The sequence below is a fragment of the Acartia tonsa genome, chromosome 14 (assembly GCF_053477335.1).
Source record: "Acartia tonsa isolate MP-2025a chromosome 14, ASM5347733v1, whole genome shotgun sequence".
NCBI lineage: Eukaryota > Metazoa > Arthropoda > Copepoda > Calanoida > Acartiidae > Acartia > Acartia tonsa.
In genome coordinates, this window is record NC_137273.1 from 1764188 (window position 1) to 1784630 (window position 20443).

Consider the following 20443-nt stretch of genomic DNA (forward strand, 5'->3'; position numbering starts at 1 on the left):
AAGATCCCTGAATTTAACTAAAGCTTAATCTTAGGGAATTGTAAAAAGATATGTTTCAAAATCGACGAACGAAACCAAACTATTCTGTACTGAAGTATCAAATAACTTGGACTTAGTTAAAGAAACTTTTGAAATAGAACTCTACAAAAAATGATACTTTAAGTAAATCAACGCGTAATTGGTTTATATATAGATATTATTTTCAATTATATGTATAGTCTATAATTTAAAGTATTTATATACCACTTACATAGTGATTTTTAGTATTTTCTTAGTTTTTGTTCTGTATATTGTTTCCCTCTCATAGATATGACTACCTAAGACAGATAAAAGTATTCTGATGAACTAATAGTAGAAATCAACAGCATTTACAATTACAAGGCCAAATGAATTTTTTTTTAAATACCTCACCAAATTTACAATTCAATTTAGCAATATTGTTCTGTTGAACTATTTGTTGTATAGAGAATACATACATTGCATTGGGTTGTTTTCAAGGTTGCCGAGTCACCTGCTACAGTAGACCAATCTTGGATATTTATGTGTCGATTGAAAGCTATTGGCATAACAAAGAGAAAACTATAGAAGACTTAAGGTTTACTTTTCTCACCCAGCTCCCACCAGAAGGGCGAAAGTTACATCGATGCGGTCACCTTAAAAGCATCCCACTGTAATATCCCTCCCCCCCCAAAACTTCAGCAGGGTAACCCATGCTGAATATACACCCCTGTTCTATAATTAGGGTCGGTCCGTCCGTAACGGATAGCTTTTTTCGCTAATTTAGGCATGTTAGAATTGTCCTATTGATTTCAAACTTTGCATGGTGATTCCTGTAGTAGTTAGGTACGATTTAGTAAGCGTAACAACTCTATAATCGTTACCAGAATGTCCGTACGTCCATTTAAAACATGTTGATTTTTTTACTTTTTTATCAACAAATTTTTATGTGATCTAATAATTCGATTAATCTGATTTTTGGTATACTGATTCCTGGGACAACAAAGTACAATATTATAAGCGAAGCAACTCTATAATCAAGTCCTAAAAATGTAAGTATGTCCATAAACATTATTCTGTATCAAGCAGTTTTTCAACAATTTTACTTACAATTTTGCTTCGACATTTATACATTTATATTCTGATTATTCAGTTCTGACACTAAACAAGTGTTAGTGTTCGTTTGTCCTATCGTTTCAATTCTTCGCTTTTATGGATGTTGTCATCTTTGTTTGATTTACTTTATTTTCAGAGGATGTCTCTAACATCACATGATGAGAATAGTATTCTGGGCCAGCTAAGGAAGATAGCTGACCAACTTGGTATTCCTAAACAAGGACAGTCAGCGGCACAGCTTGCATCAGATATCCATCTCATTCTAAAGGTTGGTTAATCTGTTAATTTACTGGCGGCTACGCCACTTAATGCATTTATGGGCACTAAATGTGTGTGTGTGGGGGGGGGGGGTTGGATCGAGTTTTTGCTATTTTTTTCTTTTTGGGGGGCTATTTCTCTTGGAAGGGTGGTGCAACCCTTCTCCAAAATAGTTATAAACCTCCCCAGATGAGAATCTACTTTGCACATAAAAGTAAAACTGTTAGCGAGATCTGATTCTGCAGTTACAAAATAAAAACAATAAATTGACTTTGAAATGAATTGGGCGGACTAGTTCTCTTCTCTGGGGGCCCTAAACTTGCGGGGCCTATATCTGCGATTTTTATACCCAATATAACCTGACTTAATGTAATAAATAAACAAACAAGGAACTACCCCCCTCCCACTTTATTTCCTTTTAATATAAAAATTTGGGAAAAGTATTTCGGTGCGCTTATGATTATTACCCTTCTTTGTTATGGGAATTTTTTTTTCTTAAGGATCTAGAGGAAAATAAAAAGCCGCTACAGAATAAAGAAGTAGAGACAAATAAGAGAGAATTACCAATACGTAGAAATGTTGGTTACAACAAAAAGGCAAAACTGTTGGAAGATCCTAGTGTGTGCCAGTGTAGAAAGGTAACACAATTTTTAAAAGCGAAGCTTTTCTATAATTTGGGTAGGTCCGTCCGTAACGGATAGCTTTTTTCGTTAATTTAGGCATGTTAGAATTGTCCTATCGATTTCAAACTTAGCATGGTGATTCCTTTAGTAGTTAGGTACGATTTAGAAAGCGTAGCAACTCTATAATCATTACCAGAATATCACGTCCATTTTAAACATTGATTACTTTTTTAACAAAAAATTTTCATGTGATCTAATCATCCGATTGAAATGATTTTTTGTATATTAATTCCTGGGGCAACAAAGTATAATGTTATAAGTGATCAACTCTATAATCAAGTCCAAAAAATGTAAGTATGTCCATAAATATTATCCTGTATCCAGCAGTTTTTAAACAAATATATTCTGATTATTCAGTTTTGACACTATACAAATGTTAATGTCCGTTTGTCCTACCGTTTCAGTGCTTCGCTTTTATGGATGTTGTCATTCTTGTTTAAAGAGGTATCCAGGTGTGTGGTGTATATTCTGCATTGTTGACCCTGCTAAAGGGGGGAGAAAAAATAAAAATATGAGGTTGGGGGAAAAAAATCTAAAAATGTGAACTGAAAACATTTTTTCTCTCCATTTTTCTTCCCTCCTTTGTGAAAAAAACTAAAAGAATGCGTGGGAGGGGGGATAATATGAATAAAAGATTTCTGAAAATATTTTTCCATTTTTTCCCCTTCCTTGCTGGAAAAAATTAGGATTGGGAATAAAATAAAAAAAATTGCAGCAGGGAAAAAAAAGGAATTTTGTGCAGAATGTATACCCCTGGGGTTTTCTGGTAACCATGATGTGATCGGTCGGCAAATCAAATGAATAAAGTACATACCTATAGCTTAATATTCTGCACATTTATGCTGCTCTACTGTTAACAAAATTTTCATAACTTTAAAACCTCAATATTTTATAACAATGGATGTATTATTACTTGTATCTTACACCAGATTATCATGTATTGTAATAAAGTGAATCTTGTAGCTGGCTAAAATAACTTAGCTATCTCCCCCCATCCCATATCCTCTCCTCATACTGTATGAAAGAACTAACCAATAAATTATGTCCATATTAGCAACCTTATATCCTCTTAAATTATCCATTACTGAAATTTATCCATTATTAAAATTCCATTTTTCCGCAGGTGTTTCCAATTATGAGCCTACCTGACACAGTTCTCTCTCGAGTATTTAAATCACTGGACATCAAGGATAAGAAAAGTCTTAGGCTCATCAACAGATGGTAATTTTATATTCCAGTTTGCGGCCTCAAAACCGATTAATATCTGCTGGATTTTAACCGGTTCTTAGCCATACTAAAAATCATATAGCATCGTATTTCAGACATTTTTTCAAGAATATTAAAACTAAAATCATAAAAGGGGGGGGGGGGGGCGTAATGACATTTATTCGTAATCCGTGAGCAAAATGGTCTTAAAATTTAGCTAGACCCTTCAAACTTGGTATATAAGCCTAGTCCTATAGGTATTACATCTAAATGGTAAAAAAATCCAAAATTTTTTATTTTAAGGTTAGGTTAGGTAAGAAAAACCCTGCGGAAATGGGGTTTTTAGGCTTTTTTTGGTCTATTTTGATGTGGAAACTTACCTTAAATTGTTTTTTCTTAGGGTTTTAACTTAAATACACTGTATCTATTCATATGGACTTTATTTAAGATGATTCAGTAAGTCGGGGACCGACCCCAGGGGGCTAGGTGGGTGGCCCGCAGGGGTTTAGTGCATTTTTCCCAATACATATGTTGTGATACATCTAATTATAGGTTTTTTAGGTCAAGGAACTCAAATTCAGAGCTAATATAAGCATTAGATTAATCTAAAGCTAGCCCCATCGGGCTAGGTTGGTGGCCTGCAGGGGTTAAGTTAATTTTTTCTAATATATATCTTGTTATATATCAAAATATAGGTTTTTTAGGTCAAGAAACTCAAATTCTGAGCGAAATTAACATTAGACTAACCTGAAGCTAACCCCTCCCCCCCCGGGCTAGGTTGGTTTTCTGCAGGGCTTAAGAGCATTTACCTAACCTAACCTAGAAACTTACTTATATTTTTACATGTTTTTTTCTTGAATAAATTTGTCTATTAATGAGGACTTTTTTTAAGATAATCCAGCAAGTCGGGAACCGACCCCAGCGGGCTAGGTTGGTGGCCCGCAGGGGTTAAGGGCATTTTTCCCAATATATATGTTGGGATACATCTAATTATAAGTTTTTTAGGTCAGTTAAATCAAATTTAGAACTAGAATTAGCATAAGGCTAATCTGAAGCTAGCCCCAGCGGGCTAGGTCGGTGGCCCGTAGGGGTTAAATGCATTATTTTCCAATATACATCTTGTTATATATCAAAATATAGGTTTTTAAGGTCAAGAAACTCAAATTCAGAACTAAAATTAGCATAAGTCTTACCTGAAGCTAACCCCCGCGGGCTAGGTAGATATTCTGCAGGGCTTAAGTGCATTTTACCTAACTTATCCTAGAAACTTATTTATTTTTTGGTTTTTTCCTTGAATGTACTGTGTCTATGAATGAGGACATTATTTTAGATGATCCAGCAAGTTGTGGACCTCCTTGGGTCAGCCTCCTGTATGAAGAATCTTTTAAATGATGGCTTTAGGACTGAACACTGTGTATCTAAGTAAAACCTAGCCCGCCTGGGTCAGTCCCCGACTTGCTAGATCATCTTAAATAATGTTCTCATTAAAAGTTTATTCAATTAAAAAATCTTCAAAAAAGTAAGATTCTAGGTTAGGTTTGGTAAAATGCTTTTAAGCCTTGCAGGCAACCCACCTAGCCCGCAGGGGCTAGCTTCAGATTAGTCTGATTCTATTATTAGCTCTAAATTTGAATTTGAATGTTCTCATAAATAGACACAGTTTATTCCAGAAAAAAAAACCTAAAAAAAAAAGTAAGGTTCCAGGTCAGGTTAGGTAAAATGCATTTAAGACTTGCAGGAAACCCACCTAGCCCGCTGGGGCTAGCTTCAGATTAGTCTGATCCTTTTATTAGCTGTAAATTTGTGTTTCTTGAACCAAAAAACTTATGAGTTAATGTATGATAACACATACTTTTTCTAAAAAAGGCATTTAACCCCTACAGGCCACCCACCTAGCCCGCTGGGGTCGGTCTTCAACTTGCTGGATCATCTGAAATAATGTCCAGTGTATTTAAGTTAAAACCCTAAGAAAAAAACAATTTAAGGTAAGTTTCCACATCAAAATAGACCAAAAAAAGCCTAAAAACCCCATTTCCACTTATTCGAGAAAAAAAACCTAAAAAAAAATATTGAATGTAAGTTTCTAGGTTAGGTTAGGTTAAATGCACTTTAGCCCTGTGGGCAACCCAACTAGCCCGCTGGGTTAGCTTCAGATTATTCTAATGCTTATTTTAGCTCTGAATTTGAGTTCTTGACCTTAAAAACCTATATTTTGATATATCCCAAGATGTATTTTGGAAAATAATGCACTTAACCCCTACAGACACAGTTTATTCAAGAAAAAAAACCTGTAAAAAAATAAGTAAGTTTCTAGGTTAGGTTAGGTAAATGCTCTTAAGCCCTGCAGAAAACCAACCTAGCCATCTGAGGTCGGTTCCCGACTTGCTGGATTATCTTAAATAAAGTCCTCATTAATAGGCAAAGTTTATTAAAAAAAAACAAGTAAAAATATAAGTAAGTTTCTAGGTTAGGTTAGGTAAATGCTCTTAAGCCCTGCAGAAAACCAATCTAGCCCGGGGGGGTTAGCTAATGCTAATTTTCGCTCAGAATTTGAGTTTCTTCACCTAAAAAACCTATATTTTGATATATAACAAGATATATATTGGAAAAAATGCACTTAACCCCTGCGGGCCACCAACCTAGCCCGCTTGGGGTCGGTTCCGGCTTGCTTGATTATCTTAAATAAAGTCTTCATTAATAGACAAAGTTTATAAAAAAAACATTAAAAATATAAGTAAGTTTCTAGGTTAGGTTAGGTAAATGCTCTTAAGCCCTGCAAAAACCAATCTAGCCCGGGGGGGTTAGCTTCAGGTTAGTCTAATGCTAAATTTCCAGGCTGGCCACAAACATACTATTTCCACTATTTCCACTATTGTCCAAAATTGCATACTATTTCCACTATTTCTTTGGATTTCAGATAAATCTTCAATTTTTAGGTAACTAAAACAAACTGATTTTTTTGATCATGAAAAGAAAGCCAAGTAGCAGGTTTCATCGCATTTTCACAGTATCTTTTCTCCTATTTCTAGTCCCTGCGGGGGGCTCTAACCCTGCGGGGCAATCATTAACACTTACCTAACCTAAATGCCTATCTATGCTACTGTGAAAATGCGGCAAACTCGCTACTTTGTTTTCAATTTTTTTTTAGAAATGTTTCCAGAAGAAAGTAGTCTTTCAGTTCAGATTGTTGTACCTTTATTGAAAGTTATTGGTATTTCTACATTCAATGTAAAGATTTCTTCTTTTAAATTTTAATATCATTGAGGAGTACTTTTATTATTAAATGATCCTACAGGTTACTGAGGTTTATGATTAACTCCTAACAAACTAATATAAATATAATGTGTTTCTCTATGTCATTAGAAAGATGAGATCCTCTCATTTTGTTGTAAAATATTTACCCCCAAAATAAAAAATCTCTAATAAAAAAAATTTTTGGCGCGCTTTGCGCGCATTTTTAATACTATATATTTAACAAAATTTAAATTACCCCCCCAAAAAATTTTACCCTCCCAAAAAACGAATTACCCCCCCCTTACAAAATTTTTAACCCCCTCAAAATAAAAAGCTTGGACGCCCCTGTCAGAAACTTTACCTTTATTTATTATTATATTTGAACTTTCAATTTTTTTATATGATATTTCTTTTTAAAATCACGATGTGAATTATGACACTGTGCACAACAAAATTATTTTACTAGTCCAAAATTTTTAATAGTCAATAAACAACTTATTTTTTTACTAAGGGGGGGGGGAAGTTCTGACACATTTGCGTAAACGGTGTGTATAGGCTTTATCTTTGGACTGAGAGGATAGGTTATTAGGGATAAAATCATTCTTATATGATGAATTTCCCCCAGATTTAAGATTTTTTGGATAGGCCTCCAGGTTCCGGAGCTCCAGGCCTCCAGGTGGTCTCTGTACAGGTAAAAATGAAAAAAAAAATTTTTTTTAAAGTTTAAAATCAACTTATAAAACAAAATATGCATATTTTGTTTTATAAGTTGACCTGTAACTTTAAAAAAAAAAAATTTTTTTTTCAATTTTACCTGTACAGAGACCACCTGGAGGCCTGGAGCTCCGGAACCTGGAGGCCTATCCAAAAAATCTTAAATCTTGGGGAAATTCATCATATAAGAATGATTTTATCCCAAATAACCTATCCTCTCAGTCCAAAGATAAAGCCTATACTCACCGTTTACGCAAATGTGTCAGAACTTCCCCCCCCCTTCTTAGCTCATTTTTAAAAAAATTTTTTCAGAATAGAATGTTGGTGTTTGTTACTATGTTTTTCAATCTAATAAGACAAGAAAGTAATGGTTTCCTGATAGCTAACCAACATTTTAAGGCCCTATAGTGTTTTAAATGCTTGCTATTTCATACTATTTTGTTTAAAATGCATACTATTTCATACTATTTTTAAAAAATTTACATACTATTGCATACTATTTTTTAAAATTTTACATACTATTGCATACTATTTACTTTTTTTTTGCATACTATTTTATACTATTTTGAAAAAAAGTCTGTGGCCACCCTGAATTTCGCTTAGAATTTGAGTTTCTCAGCCTAAAAAACCTATATTTTGATATATAACATGATATAGATTGGAAAAAATGCACTTAACCCCTGCGGGCCAACAACCTAGCCCGCTGGGGCTACCTTCAGATTAGTCGAATGCTTAATTTAGTTCTAAATTTGAGTTCCTTGACCTAAAAAACCTATAATTAGATGTATCACAACATATGTATTGGGAAAAATGCACTTAACCCCCCACCCACCTAGCCCCCTGGGGTCGGTCCCCGACTTGCTGAATCATCTTAAATAAAGTCCATTTGAATAGATACAGTGTATTTAAGTTAAAACCCTAAGAAAAAACAATTTAAGGTAAGTTTCCCCATCAAAATAGAACAAAAAAAGCCTAAAACCCCATTTCCGCAGGGTTTTTCTTACCTAACCTAACCTTAAAATAAAAAATTTTAGATTTTTTTGCCATTTAGATGTAATACCTATAGGACTAAGCTTATATACCAAGTTTGAAGGGTCTAGCTAAATTTTAATACCATTTTGCTCACGGATTACGAATAAATGTCATTACGCCCCCCCCCCCCCTTAATACTGGTTTTACTGAACTACTTAAGGGACTTTTTAAAAATTGTTATTGGTGGTTCATTAAGTGGAGTGTTCAATTGTAATCTACAGAAATCTTTTTTGTATCATCATTGGGGATGTACATCAATTTATCAAAAATTTTATTTCTTATCCCTTTAGATTCCTTTTTATATGCCTGTACTAAAGGACACTTATTTATTTTGCTTTACTCCATTAGGTCTATTTTAATGATAACTAAACTTAATTTTTTTTCTAAAATCTGTTCATGATATGATTTATGTTTTAGGTTCGGAAAGAAAGTTAAAATTCTGGACTCCACCTTCAGAACGTGGAAAATAGATCTGGATGAATTCTCAAAATTTAAAGAAGTTCAGGACACACTTGAAAAGGCAAAAATAGATGACATTTCTCTAAACTTCAGCATCAACATTGGGCTACTGAATAAAGAACTTTGCCAAGCCTACCAGAAAGCAATTTTAACCTGGATATTGAATGTCTGGGGTGTTTATGTTACAGGACTTCGTATATTTTTGACAGGAAATGAAGAATTTTTGTTAAATGAGTTTTTTAAATTTCCTCATCTAGAAATGCTTCATTTGGAAAAAATGGGAAAACACGATGAAAGAGATTACAATATAGAGGTAGAGTTAATTAAAAGACATGCAAACACTCTTACCAAGATATCTATTCGTGGCTATTGGGATTGGATTCAGATTCCTTATGAAATTAATCTACCTCGCATACAAGCCTTAAAGTTTACTGATTGTGGTTTCCCACCAATAAATTTTTTTACATTTGTTTGCAGTGAAAATGTGAGAAGAATAGATTTTAAATGTTGCTATTGTGATGAAAGTTTAATACCTGAAATTAAAATGCCAAAGTTATTGCACATTTTCATAGAAGGTGGTACATTAGAACCCTATAGATTTGCTGAACAGTTTGCTGAACAACTGATTACCCTTTGGATTCAAGATCTTGATGAGTTTGATAAAAGGGCAAAGTTCAGGAATTTGAAATATTTGTTTATTGATGAGAATGTGAAATCAGGGTGGAAATTCGTACAAGATTGTTCATCTACTCTGGAGCAGTTAGTGTGTACATTTCCACATCCAACAAGCAATGAATTTGCGCCTGTGCAAAAGTTAGAATTTGACCTTCCAAACTTGAGAGATTTGTACATAATGGGACTTGGGGCCTTGAGAGCAACTTTCAATGCTAAAAATCTTGAATTTCTTTTTATATCAAATTATACTGTTACAACATCATTATATGATGAATATAGACTGAATAAATACAACTTGAAGTATCCCAATTTGAAGACCTTACTACTGCCAGGCTGTATCAATGATTCTTTGGTTGACAAGCTTACAGCTAAACATCCAAGCAAATACTGCTCAAAGATGGTGGATGCAGTAGGACTGCAAGCTGACTCTGTACTAATACTGAAGCAGGATGTGAACAGAGCCATGAGACTGAGAGCCAAGGAGTTCTATCCATGTCCTGACCTTATCCCACTCTTTCATGATGGTTGTCCAATCAGATAAAAAGTCAATGTTCAAAGTATGTGATATAATATTCCAGGGGTGTATATTCTGCGCAAGATTCATTTTTTCCCCCAGGTGCAAATTTTTTTATTTTTTTCCCCTCCTAGTTTTTTTTTTAGCAAGGAAGGGGAAAATATTTTCAGTTATCTTAATTTTTACATTCCCCCCCCCCCCCCCCCACATTTTAGCAGTATCAAATTTGTAGAATATACACCCCTGAATTTAGTTCCCAATAATAGATCCAGCCTTATTGGTGATAATAACTTTTAAGAATATTTTTTTTCAGAGAAATTTTCACCCGCCAGAAAACTTGTAAAAATGGTTGAGCAAACTAACTTGGAGATTTCTGAGCAGGAGGCACAGCTGTACGACAGGCAGATCAGGTAAAGGACTTCAAAAAATGGTGGGGGGGGATGTAAAAAGGTAGTTACAAAAAACCCATAGAGAAAAAAATTCAATTTCTGAGATTTTTACTTAGTAGGTAATGGTATAATACATTCTCTTATTGGTTTGTACTTAATTCTGAATTTGTTGATACAAACTTTAGGTAAGTGTCTAAAGTTTTCCACTATTTAATCTACAAAATATTGTTACTTTTGTTTCATCAAATTTTCAAATCAAATTTTCATCTATTGTCTCATCCCTTAAGATCTCTGTTATTTTAAAGTCTTTTTAAATAAATTTGAAATCTTGATTAAACTGCAAATGTCAATTATATTACAACTATCAATCATCATAATTCAAAATCTAAAATCAGTATTTTGCCGAGTTGGATTTATTATTACTTGGATGTTGCACAAAATATCATGTACTTTAACAAAGTGATGCTTGCAGCTAGCTAAAATAACTATACCCCCCATCCTCTCCCTTTTCACCTCCCCTCCCCATCGTGTAAGCCTCTAAGGGCGCATCCGTTTGAATTTATCATAAAGTTGCAAGTTTTGTGGTTTTAAGTGAAAATCTGATTTATTTTGTTATTTATTAGTGGTTATTGGTGTTTGTTTTTTACTATACCACTGTGCCATTTTACTTTGGGGACTTATTTCCTAGAGGCTTGGGGTGAAGTCGGTCATTATAGTTAAATACATCCATCTTTAAAAAAATGCTTAGTCATTGTTTTTTTTTATGGGCTATTATCTATTATCTCTCTCTGCTTCAACGGGCATAAGAAAGCAAAGTTGTCTACATAAAACCACCAAAATTTAAATTTCCAAAAAGCAAATTGATAAGATAATAATGTGGAGAAAACGATATTAATTACTAATCATGGATATAAAGGGATAAGACAATGGCAGATAAATTGATGAATATCCCCTATGATGATACACAAAATTACCCCTTATGTAGATTACAATTAGTGGTTGAAACGTTTCAACACATAACTTATTGAATCAACCAATCAAAATTAACTTTAGTTCCCAAAGTTGATAAACCAAGAAAACGCTAATATAAAACTTTGGGGACTAGTGTAATAAACAGCCCATTGTCCCCTCTCTCTCTGCATTATTTCGCTATTTGATAAACTTTATTTCACAAAAGAGTTAATCTCAAATATTGCTAATCATTATTTTTGCTGTTTTATCTAAACATGCTGGTTGTCTGATGGTTGTTGTTAACTTCAAGGGCGCGTGGGAACACAGCGTATTTTATGTCTTCAGTCCCAGGGAGGGAGGGGACACTGGACCGTAAATTATACTTGTACCCAAAGTTTGTTCGCTCAAAAACCTTGGGTTCTTATATTAAATTTTGATTGTGTGGTTTAAACTAGCAATATTTAAACTTTTCAACCAATAATTTTAGTTCATTTTGTTTTATCATCATTGGAGATGTAAATTAATTTTTCGTCCATTGTCTTATCCCCTAAGATCCCCTTGCTTAGAATACTCTTGATAGAGACGCACACCAAAGTACTTCAGGGATCTAAAGGGATAAGACAATGGCCGATAAATTTATATGCATCCCCAATGATGATAACCCCCTTCTGTATGTCATAATTATTGTTTGAAACGTTTGGACGCCCAACTCAACTAATCAAAATTCCCAAAAATTGTGAAGCCAACGAATAATAAAACTGCATTATAAAACTTTGGGGACTAGTTTAATAAACAGTCCAATGTCCCCTCCCTCCCTGCACTGAACTACTTCAGTGGTCAACCACCTTACTATTAATATTTCTATAGTTGTCATTAATCCTGATGTCACAGAATGATTCATACTTTACTTACACTTATACTGAACTATCATTCTATTTTGAACGATTTTTTAGAAAACCGCCACTAGACGCATTTTCAAACTATATGTACACAACTTTATTTAAGGGGTTAATATGCTTTTTTAAAAATAAAAATATTACCTATTGTTTTTTTTTATAATATACCTAGCTTTTTAAAGTACCTACTGTAAAAACATTTTTTATATAAAAAAATAGTCTTTTTTACCCTTACTTTAGCAAAAACATCTTTAAAAACCAGCTGATTTTAAACTTTGTTTTGGGAAAATTTTCGTAGGTGTTACATAATACAGTGAAGTTGATAAAAATATGAATGTTTTTTTTGTGTTATTTACAGTGATTTTCAGCTTATTTTAGTGAAATATTAATAGGTATTTTAAGTAATTATAGAATAATTTAGGATTTTATCATACTTTTCTTATTTGATATTATATTGTTTTATTTAATGATATGTCTTCTTTAAATAATTTTTCTTTAAAAACCTGTATAAATCTATTTTTGATCATTATGGATAAATCAATTTGTCATCAATTTACATATCCCCGAAAGTCTAACGAAACCTTTCTATTTATAGTTAAAGTCTCTTGAATATATATAAGTGGTAAATCTTCATATTAAATTAAAGTGTTTCCTTTTAATCTTAAGTAGGCTGTCCCTGCTTTATTTCTTTATTTCATAGATGTCTAGAAGTTTCTATACACATGGTCAAACATCCTGTTACTTTTATATAAGGGTATCACGTAAATGTTGAAACCATTTACGAGAAGAATATTTGGTTCCTTGGTTCCTGACTGTGGGGCTATTATATTAGAATGTAAATCTTACTGGTACCCAAAGTTTTAGAACCACGTTCTCTCATTTGTTGTATTGAAAATTATGGGTACTTTTTATTAAATCTTGATTAGTTGGTTACAAGAGAGTAGTGTACAAACTTTTCAACCAATAATTGTAATATACAGAAGAAGTACGTACGTCAATTTATCGGCCATTTTCATACAATATCCGTTAAAATCCATTAATTTTTACAGACTATGGGGTCTGGACGCTCAGAAGCGTTTGCGCGCCGCCAAGGTTTGCCTGCTGGGCGTGCGTGGCCTGGGCTGCGAGGTGGCCAAGAACCTGGTCCTTGCCGGCATCAACTCCATGAAGATGGTGGACAATAGCGTCGTTACGGAGGAAGATGCCACCAGTCAGTTTCTAGCTCCTAGGGATAAGGTTGGTGGATGGATATATAGATAGATAGATAGATAGATAGATAGATAGATAGATAGATAGATAGATAGATAGATAGATAGATAGATAGATAGATAGATAGATAGATAGATAGACAGATAGATAGATAGATAGATAGATAGATAGATAGACAGACAGACAGACAGACAGACAGACAGACAGACAGACAGACAGACAGACAGACAGACAGACAGACAGACAGACAGACAGACAGTGTGGTCGCGGAGGAGCATGCCACCAGTCAGTTTCTAGCTCCTAGGGATAAGGTTGGTTGAAAGATAGATAGATAGATAGACAGACAGTGTCATCCCGGAGAAGATAGTTGTAGAAAGATAGATAGTTATCAGACAGACGGACATAGTGAAATGTATATACTATATAGATAAGGAAGATAGTCAAGTATACAGAAAAATCTTTAGTAAACTTTCAGTTGTAGAGATCTTTATTAACAATTTATTTTTAAATTTTAGGTTGGAGAGAACAGGGCCGAAGCTTCTCTGGAAAGACTTCAACAACTGAACCCTATGGTAATTATTTTATTTTATATGAATAAAGCATTTTTAAAGAAATATGCACGAAATGGTTAATTAAAAAAATATATTTAATAATGTTTTGACTTTTTGTAAATTCTAGAGAGAGAAAATTAAAATTGATTGCATTTTTTTGTCATACTGATTTACTCGATGAAATATTGGCATGCTCTGCTTTACTTGATGAAATGTTGGCATGTTTTGATTAACTTGATCCCAATTGTTTTCAAGGTTGAGGTTACAACTGACAAATCTGCAACAACTGAAAAGGATGCCGAGTTCTTCAAACAATTTGACATTGTCATTGCAACCAACTGTCCTAAGGTGAGAAACAGAGGTGGATTCTTAAAAAAAAAGCAAAATCGCACCATGTAGATAACGTTAAATCTACTTATTATTACGACCCTAGAGGATTTTACGGGGGACAACCCACCTTCAAATTTAGTTTCAAAAAGAAAAAGTAAAGTAAAAATAATTTATATGAGTAGAGGTTATTGTTCTTTTAGGGATGATATTTCTCTTTTCAAAAAATAGTAAAACAAAATTCTGGCACGTAGAATGGAACTATTTCGGCCCAGTGAAACAGTTATCTAGATCTAATCAGCTCAAAATATATTTTAGAATTATTTATTCTCTTTCTTACATTTATAGAAATAAGTTAGGTACCTAGTTAAAAAATATTTGATAAAAGCAAAGAGATGAAATATTCTGAACTTATATTCATATCTTATTAGTCTAATGTTATTTAAATTTGCAGGATGAACTGGTGAGAATCAACAGTATCTGCCGTGCTGAGAAGGTAATAGTTATTTCTTTCATCCTATTATAAAAAGCTTTCCGCGGATATAAAATGTATAATTTTAAGATTAGAATTATCTTTTTCAGCCGCAGATGCCGAAGGCACGGGTTGAAAAAAACTGGTTTGAATCTAATATGTTTGTGTTCATTTTTATATTCGTAGAAAACTGGATATAATACGATGCTAGACATAATTTTTCAGAATGGCTGAGAACAGGTTCTTATCCACCGGATATTAATCGGTTTCGAAGCGTTACGGAAAAACTCAACCCTTTGATTTAGCGACCTTTATCTTTTAAGTACTTTACGCCTCTTTATGGACCATTGCATTACCTCATTCTTTAATAATAAAAAAATAGGTACCTAGCGCTGTTTCTCTATAACTAGGGTATTTCCAGGAGGGGGGGGGGGCGGGGGACATTGGCCTGTAAATTATGCTGGTTCCTAAGTTTTCTAAACTCATTCTCTCATAGAGCTACATAGAGGAAGGGGACAATGGGCTTAAAATTACACTGGCACCCAAAGTTTCATAACTACGTTAGGTATCTTGTTTGTAAGCTTAAAAACTTTGGGTACTTCTATTGAATTTTGATATGGTTGGTTAAAACTAGAAATGTTCTAACTTGTTTATATAAAGAGGTTATTTTGTTAACCATCATTGGTGATATTTATGTCAAATCATCATCGATTATCTTATTCCTTGTGATTTTTTAGGTTAAATTCTACGCTGGCGATATTATGGGATTCTACGGTTTCTCTTTCATGGATCTTATTGAACACGAATACGTCGAGGAGGAAACTCAACAGGTGCATAGCGTAGCTACTCTATCATTAGGTCTGTCCGTACGTCACTCCGTGTTATTATAAGGTTCTATGGATCTAATTAAACACGAATACGTAGTGGAGGAAACTCAACAGGTGCGTAGCGTAGCTATTCTATAATTAGGTCTGTCCGTCAGTCCTTCAATGTGATTTATCAAAAAAGCTTTTAATTTTCCTAATTCTTTTTGGATTTCCTGTTAGGTACCTACTCGATATATGATTTGATTCTATTTATTAAGAATCTAAGCTACTCTATTAGATATTTTATTTAGCTGTAAATTATACTGGTACCCATAGTTTTAAGTACACGTTCTCTTATTCGTTGGCTTATCTTCATAGATTGGTTCAAACATGCAGTGTGAAACATATTTACAAATAATCTACAGAAATTTTGATCTTGAATATCTTAATTGGGGATGTCCATCAGTTTATGAACCCTTGTCTTACCCCTTAATATCCCTGAATGGGTGGGTAGCTACTCATTTTTATTAAGAACATCCTTTTAAAAATCTACGAATCATTTTAGGTAACAGCTGAGCCGCAAGGGGATGGAGAACCCGACGCCAAGAAGCAGAAAACCGATGAGACCGTGAAGAAAACGGTCAAGAAGGCCATGAGCTTTGTTAGCTTAGCCGAAGCTTTGAAGGTGAACAATCCTTATGAGTAACAGGATGTCTATCTGTATATCTGTTTGTCTGTCTATATGTTTGTACCGAAGGATCTCGCTAACCACTGAACCAATCAGGTTCTCCTATACAGGGTTGCAGCTTCTCATAGGTCCTGGGAAGGTTTATGACTTTACTAGTGCAGCCACACTAATTCATTCTTCCGTCAGTATGTCTCACTGTCCATTAGGTTTATGATTTAGGTTTTACTCTTATGATTTGTCATATTAATATCCGCTGTCTATAATACGATGCAATGATAGTTATTTCCCTCATCGTTTTTAAACAGCTTTCCTCGGATATAAAATGTACAATTATAAGGATAAAACCAGTTTTTTAGCCACGAGATGCCGAAGGAAACTAGATATAATACGATGCTAGACATAATTTTTTAGTATAGCTGAGAACCGGTTCTAATCCACCAGACATTAATCGGATTCAAAGCGATAGGGCAAATAACTATTATTTCACTAATTTTACAAATTCATCCGTCAGTATGTCTCACTGTCCATCTTATGATTTAGGTTGATTGGAGCAGTGAGTTGTATGCCAAGAGAGTGAAGCGAATGGACCCATCTTTCTTTTTACTCCAAGTAAGATTTTCTTTAAAAAAACATAAAATTACAGTCAATTATTTGGCCAAATATATGTCCCCTTTTAGGGGGAGGGGGGATTAAAAGTGACGTTTTATCCTTTTAAACAATGGAAAAGATAATAATTCCAGGGAGAAGTATTTTGTCTTTGAAAAAGAAAGTGGGTTCCCAAATTTTGAAAAATATTTCATTAGGTCTGTAGGGGGGGGGGGGGGTAGTGGTTAGTTTTTCGTTTGTTTGTTTATGACTATTGGTCAGGCTAAGTTTTTTTTTTGGTATTTGGTAGCCCTTCATTGTTAGGTTACCACAGACATTGGCCCTGCCGGGTTAGACAAGTTAACCAAGACCAATAGTTAATATATCTTGTTTAGGTCCTGTTTGCATTCCGCAATGAGGTTGGGTTCAACCCCAGGCCCTCCCACAGGGCTGAGGACCTGTATAATTATAATATCTTGTTTAGGTGCTGTTTGCATTCCGCAATGAGGTTGGGTTCAACCCCAGACCCTCCCACAGGGCTGAGGACCTGGAGAAGCTCAAGACTGTCAGGGATGATACACTGGTAAGTTGTTTTCCCTTAAATACTACCTAATTGGTTCAGCGGTTAGTGAGTTAGTTGGCTTTAGACAGAGACGGAGATACATTAAACATCATTCTACTTTGTTATTAAAAGGACAGTCATGCAACCGTATGCGAAAAATCAAGTGTTGCCTGTTCAGATTTTCCTTTCCCATAAAATCATTATCTTTTCCAGTATGCCTTTGAAATCGATAAATTATTAAATATCCGTTGGATTAGAACAGGTTATCAGCCATTCTGCATCGTATTACAGTCAATTTTCTACGAATATTAACATAAAAATCATAAAATCAATGCTTGCTTTGTTAGCCCGACAAATAACTATTGTTTTTTTTCAGAAATCTCTGAGTGTTCCAGTTGAGAAGGTTTCTGACGAATACCTAGAGCTCCTGTTCTCCGAGCTGTCTCCGGTGTGCGCTATTGTCGGAGGTGTCCTAGCTCAGGAGGTCATCAAGGTGAGTAAGCTTTTTAGTTTGATTTGCTGCCACTAGAGTTCTCCTTTAGTTAGAGATTTTAATGGATAAATATATATATTTCTAATGATGATGGTAAACAAATTCAAGTCATCAAATTTAAAATTAAAGGTTGAGAAGTTTAGACACAACTAGTTTTGATATAACGAATAAGTTAACATGGTCATTGGTTATACCACTGTAATTTACAGTCCAATGTGTCATTCCTCCCTCCCTATATTTTAGTTGTTTAATTTTATATCTATATTCTATTCTTAGGATAGTACATTTACTATTAAATTAAACAAAAAACTTACTATTAGGATAGGATTAATGAAATGCTACTGACACTAGGTATGTATCACGTATATATTTTATTTTTTTAGGCCATCTCGAACAAGGACTCGCCACACAACAATTTCTTCTTCTATAACCCAGTGGAATCTTGTGGCGTTGTCGAGACCATTGGCTACTAAGTTGCGGGCCCCAAAAACATCAAGAAAGTTGCGAGGCCCACTTTCCACCAAAAAAATCCGGGAACCAGATTTTTAAAAAATCGTCGAATCAGTTCTTTTTACTTAAACCATTTTATTTGATCAATGAAAATCAAAGTTATTTCTTAAGGTAGACAATTTATTTTAAAATGTCGATCTTTATGTATAACTTTGATATAATAAACCCAGTATTTTTTTATTTTGTCATAAATGTAAATTAATGCTATATAACCAAAGCATTTTTTTCTTCTATTTTTGCAATATTTTATTTTTCTCTCATTGTAATTTGTGTTTTTAAGTTATATTATGTTTTGTTTTAAGTACCTAAATGTAAAATGTTCAAAAAATAATCATAATTTTCTTTCCTTTTTCAGAAAAATATAAAAATGTGATGTGAATTTTAAGTTAAGACTTAGAACTGTAGTGATTTTTTGCTGTAGATTTTTTAGTTTTGACAGTTTTTTTTTGTTTGTGTTTTCTCGGCAGCTATTTGAGATCACAAGACTGATTTAAGGTAGGAATTTTGTAATTTTATAAACAGTGATTGCCATTCTTGTTAAAATAAACAACATCCATAAAAGCAAAACTCCTCAAATCAGACAGTCAGACATACAAACGATTAACAAATGTTGAGTAACAATGCATTTGTTTTTCAACATTTATTATCAAAACAAGGATGACAACATCCATAAGTAACGAAGCTCAAAAATTATAAATGGATATCGGGGAAAAATATACAAGAGAGCAGTGTCATACAATAATCATTAAACTTGATAAAATAGGTAAATCACGAAATCTTTGAATCACGAAAACTTGATAACCTAGAAATCGATCTAGCACCGCAATTAATAGACAAATCTTTATAAAAACTTGATGGAAATATGTAGAATAAAAGCATATTCAATCCCGGATAAATTCAGTCGTCAATCCTGAATAGTAATAGAGAAAATAACGAAAACCTAGAAATATAGGAATCGATCTAGTACCCCAATTAATAAACTTATCTTAATAAAACTCGGTGAAAATGTTCTAAATGTAAAATGAATTTATCTCTGAAAGTTTCAGACAGCCATACATACAGACGGACATTTCAAATTATACAGTTAGTAGCTTCGCTTCTAAAAATCGGTATAAATCTATCCCGAACTAAATGATTATTAAACTTACATTTTATACTTTTAGAGAAGCTTGCTGAAAACATTATAATTACTTAATCATGCTAAGAATCCATTTTCCAAAAAGTAACTAAAAAATTATCATAGAAACAGGCAAAAGGACTTTCAGTACTATTAGGTACTAGTGTAATTAACAGTCCAATGTCCCCTCCCTCCATAGAATAAGGAGGAATAGAAATGAAAACCCTAAATATTTCTGGGAAATTTGAAGGAATCTTTGACTTGCGCAGTAAAGACAATAATGATAAAGTACAAATCACAATGACTAGTTAGACAAAACTAGAAGCTAAATATGCACATTAAATACATTTTTAATCCATTGTGAATAGGGAAGAGGAAGCTGGATTCTTGGCTACATGGCTTTTAGTAAATCATTGGAAAAGAAATTTAGTTTGAATATTTTTTCTGAATAATTACTGAAATCATGTTATTTACTAACAGCCTTGTAGCCGTTTTGGTCTTTCAAAAGTTCCAATTTTACTTCAGGCTAGCCAGGCAGAATCTTCTACCTGGATTCTATTCTATACTTTATCTTCTTTGCCTCCCTCCCTAAAGCATCATACATGTACTTATGTATTTAAAGGGAAAAAGACAGATGCGCTTTGGTTAAGTAAGTCTGTATGTTCAGACAATATAACTTAATATGAAATAATAGCACAAATACAAGTTTTGTTAAATGACAATAGCCTTATTTTGAAATCAGTAATAGGTAGATATCGTCTGTAAATCACTGAGAATGAAAGTTTATGTAATTTTTAGGCTATTTTAATGAATTTCATTCAGTTGGTTCAGTATGTTATGTGTCCAAACGTTTCAACCACTAATTAAAATCTACAGAGGGGTAATATTGTTTATCATCATTGGGGATGTACATCTATTTATTGACCATTGTTTTATCCCTTTTATCCCTGGGTGTTTACATTTATTTAACGCATCGTATTATAGACAGCTTTCCGCGAA

The 20443-nt window shown here is 33.7% G+C and overlaps 2 protein-coding genes across 2 annotated transcripts; both read left to right on the plus strand.

The window, feature by feature from the left end:
• Positions 1 to 469: 469 nt before the first annotated feature.
• LOC145305551 (uncharacterized) lies at positions 470 to 10206 on the plus strand. The gene is made up of 4 exons (XM_080147214.1): positions 470 to 1381; positions 1872 to 2009; positions 3178 to 3275; positions 8658 to 10206. The coding sequence occupies exons 1-4, from the start codon at positions 1214 to 1216 to the stop codon at positions 9913 to 9915; spliced, it is 1662 nt and encodes a 553-aa protein (XP_080003340.1). The 5' UTR covers positions 470 to 1213; the 3' UTR covers positions 9916 to 10206.
• Aos1 (SUMO1 activating enzyme subunit 1) lies at positions 10172 to 18695 on the plus strand. The gene is made up of 11 exons (XM_080147219.1): positions 10172 to 10298; positions 13174 to 13360; positions 13849 to 13905; positions 14140 to 14232; positions 14666 to 14707; positions 15421 to 15513; positions 16055 to 16174; positions 16718 to 16786; positions 17247 to 17345; positions 17701 to 17817; positions 18201 to 18695. Exons 1-11 carry the CDS (start codon positions 10234 to 10236, stop codon positions 18288 to 18290), a joined length of 1032 nt encoding a protein of 343 aa, XP_080003345.1. The 5' UTR covers positions 10172 to 10233; the 3' UTR covers positions 18291 to 18695.
• The last annotated feature ends 1748 nt before the right edge of the window (positions 18696 to 20443 follow it).

What these genes read in the sequence shown, in the direction of transcription:
- Aos1 (XM_080147219.1), top strand. Translation starts at nt 10,234, where the DNA reads ATGGTTGAGCAAACTAACTTGGAGATTTCTGAGCAGGAGGCACAGCTG. An exon ending in GCTTAGCCGAAGCTTTGAAG is followed by an intron (nt 16,175 to 16,717) that starts GTGAACAATCCT and finishes CTTATGATTTAG; the next exon opens with GTTGATTGGAGCAGTGAGTT. An exon ending in TAGCTCAGGAGGTCATCAAG is followed by an intron (nt 17,818 to 18,200) that starts GTGAGTAAGCTT and finishes TTATTTTTTTAG; the next exon opens with GCCATCTCGAACAAGGACTC.
- LOC145305551 (XM_080147214.1), top strand. Translation starts at nt 1,214, where the DNA reads ATGTTGTCATCTTTGTTTGATTTACTTTATTTTCAGAGGATGTCTCTA. An exon ending in ATATCCATCTCATTCTAAAG is followed by an intron (nt 1,382 to 1,871) that starts GTTGGTTAATCT and finishes TTTTTTCTTAAG; the next exon opens with GATCTAGAGGAAAATAAAAA. An exon ending in GTGTGTGCCAGTGTAGAAAG is followed by an intron (nt 2,010 to 3,177) that starts GTAACACAATTT and finishes ATTTTTCCGCAG; the next exon opens with GTGTTTCCAATTATGAGCCT.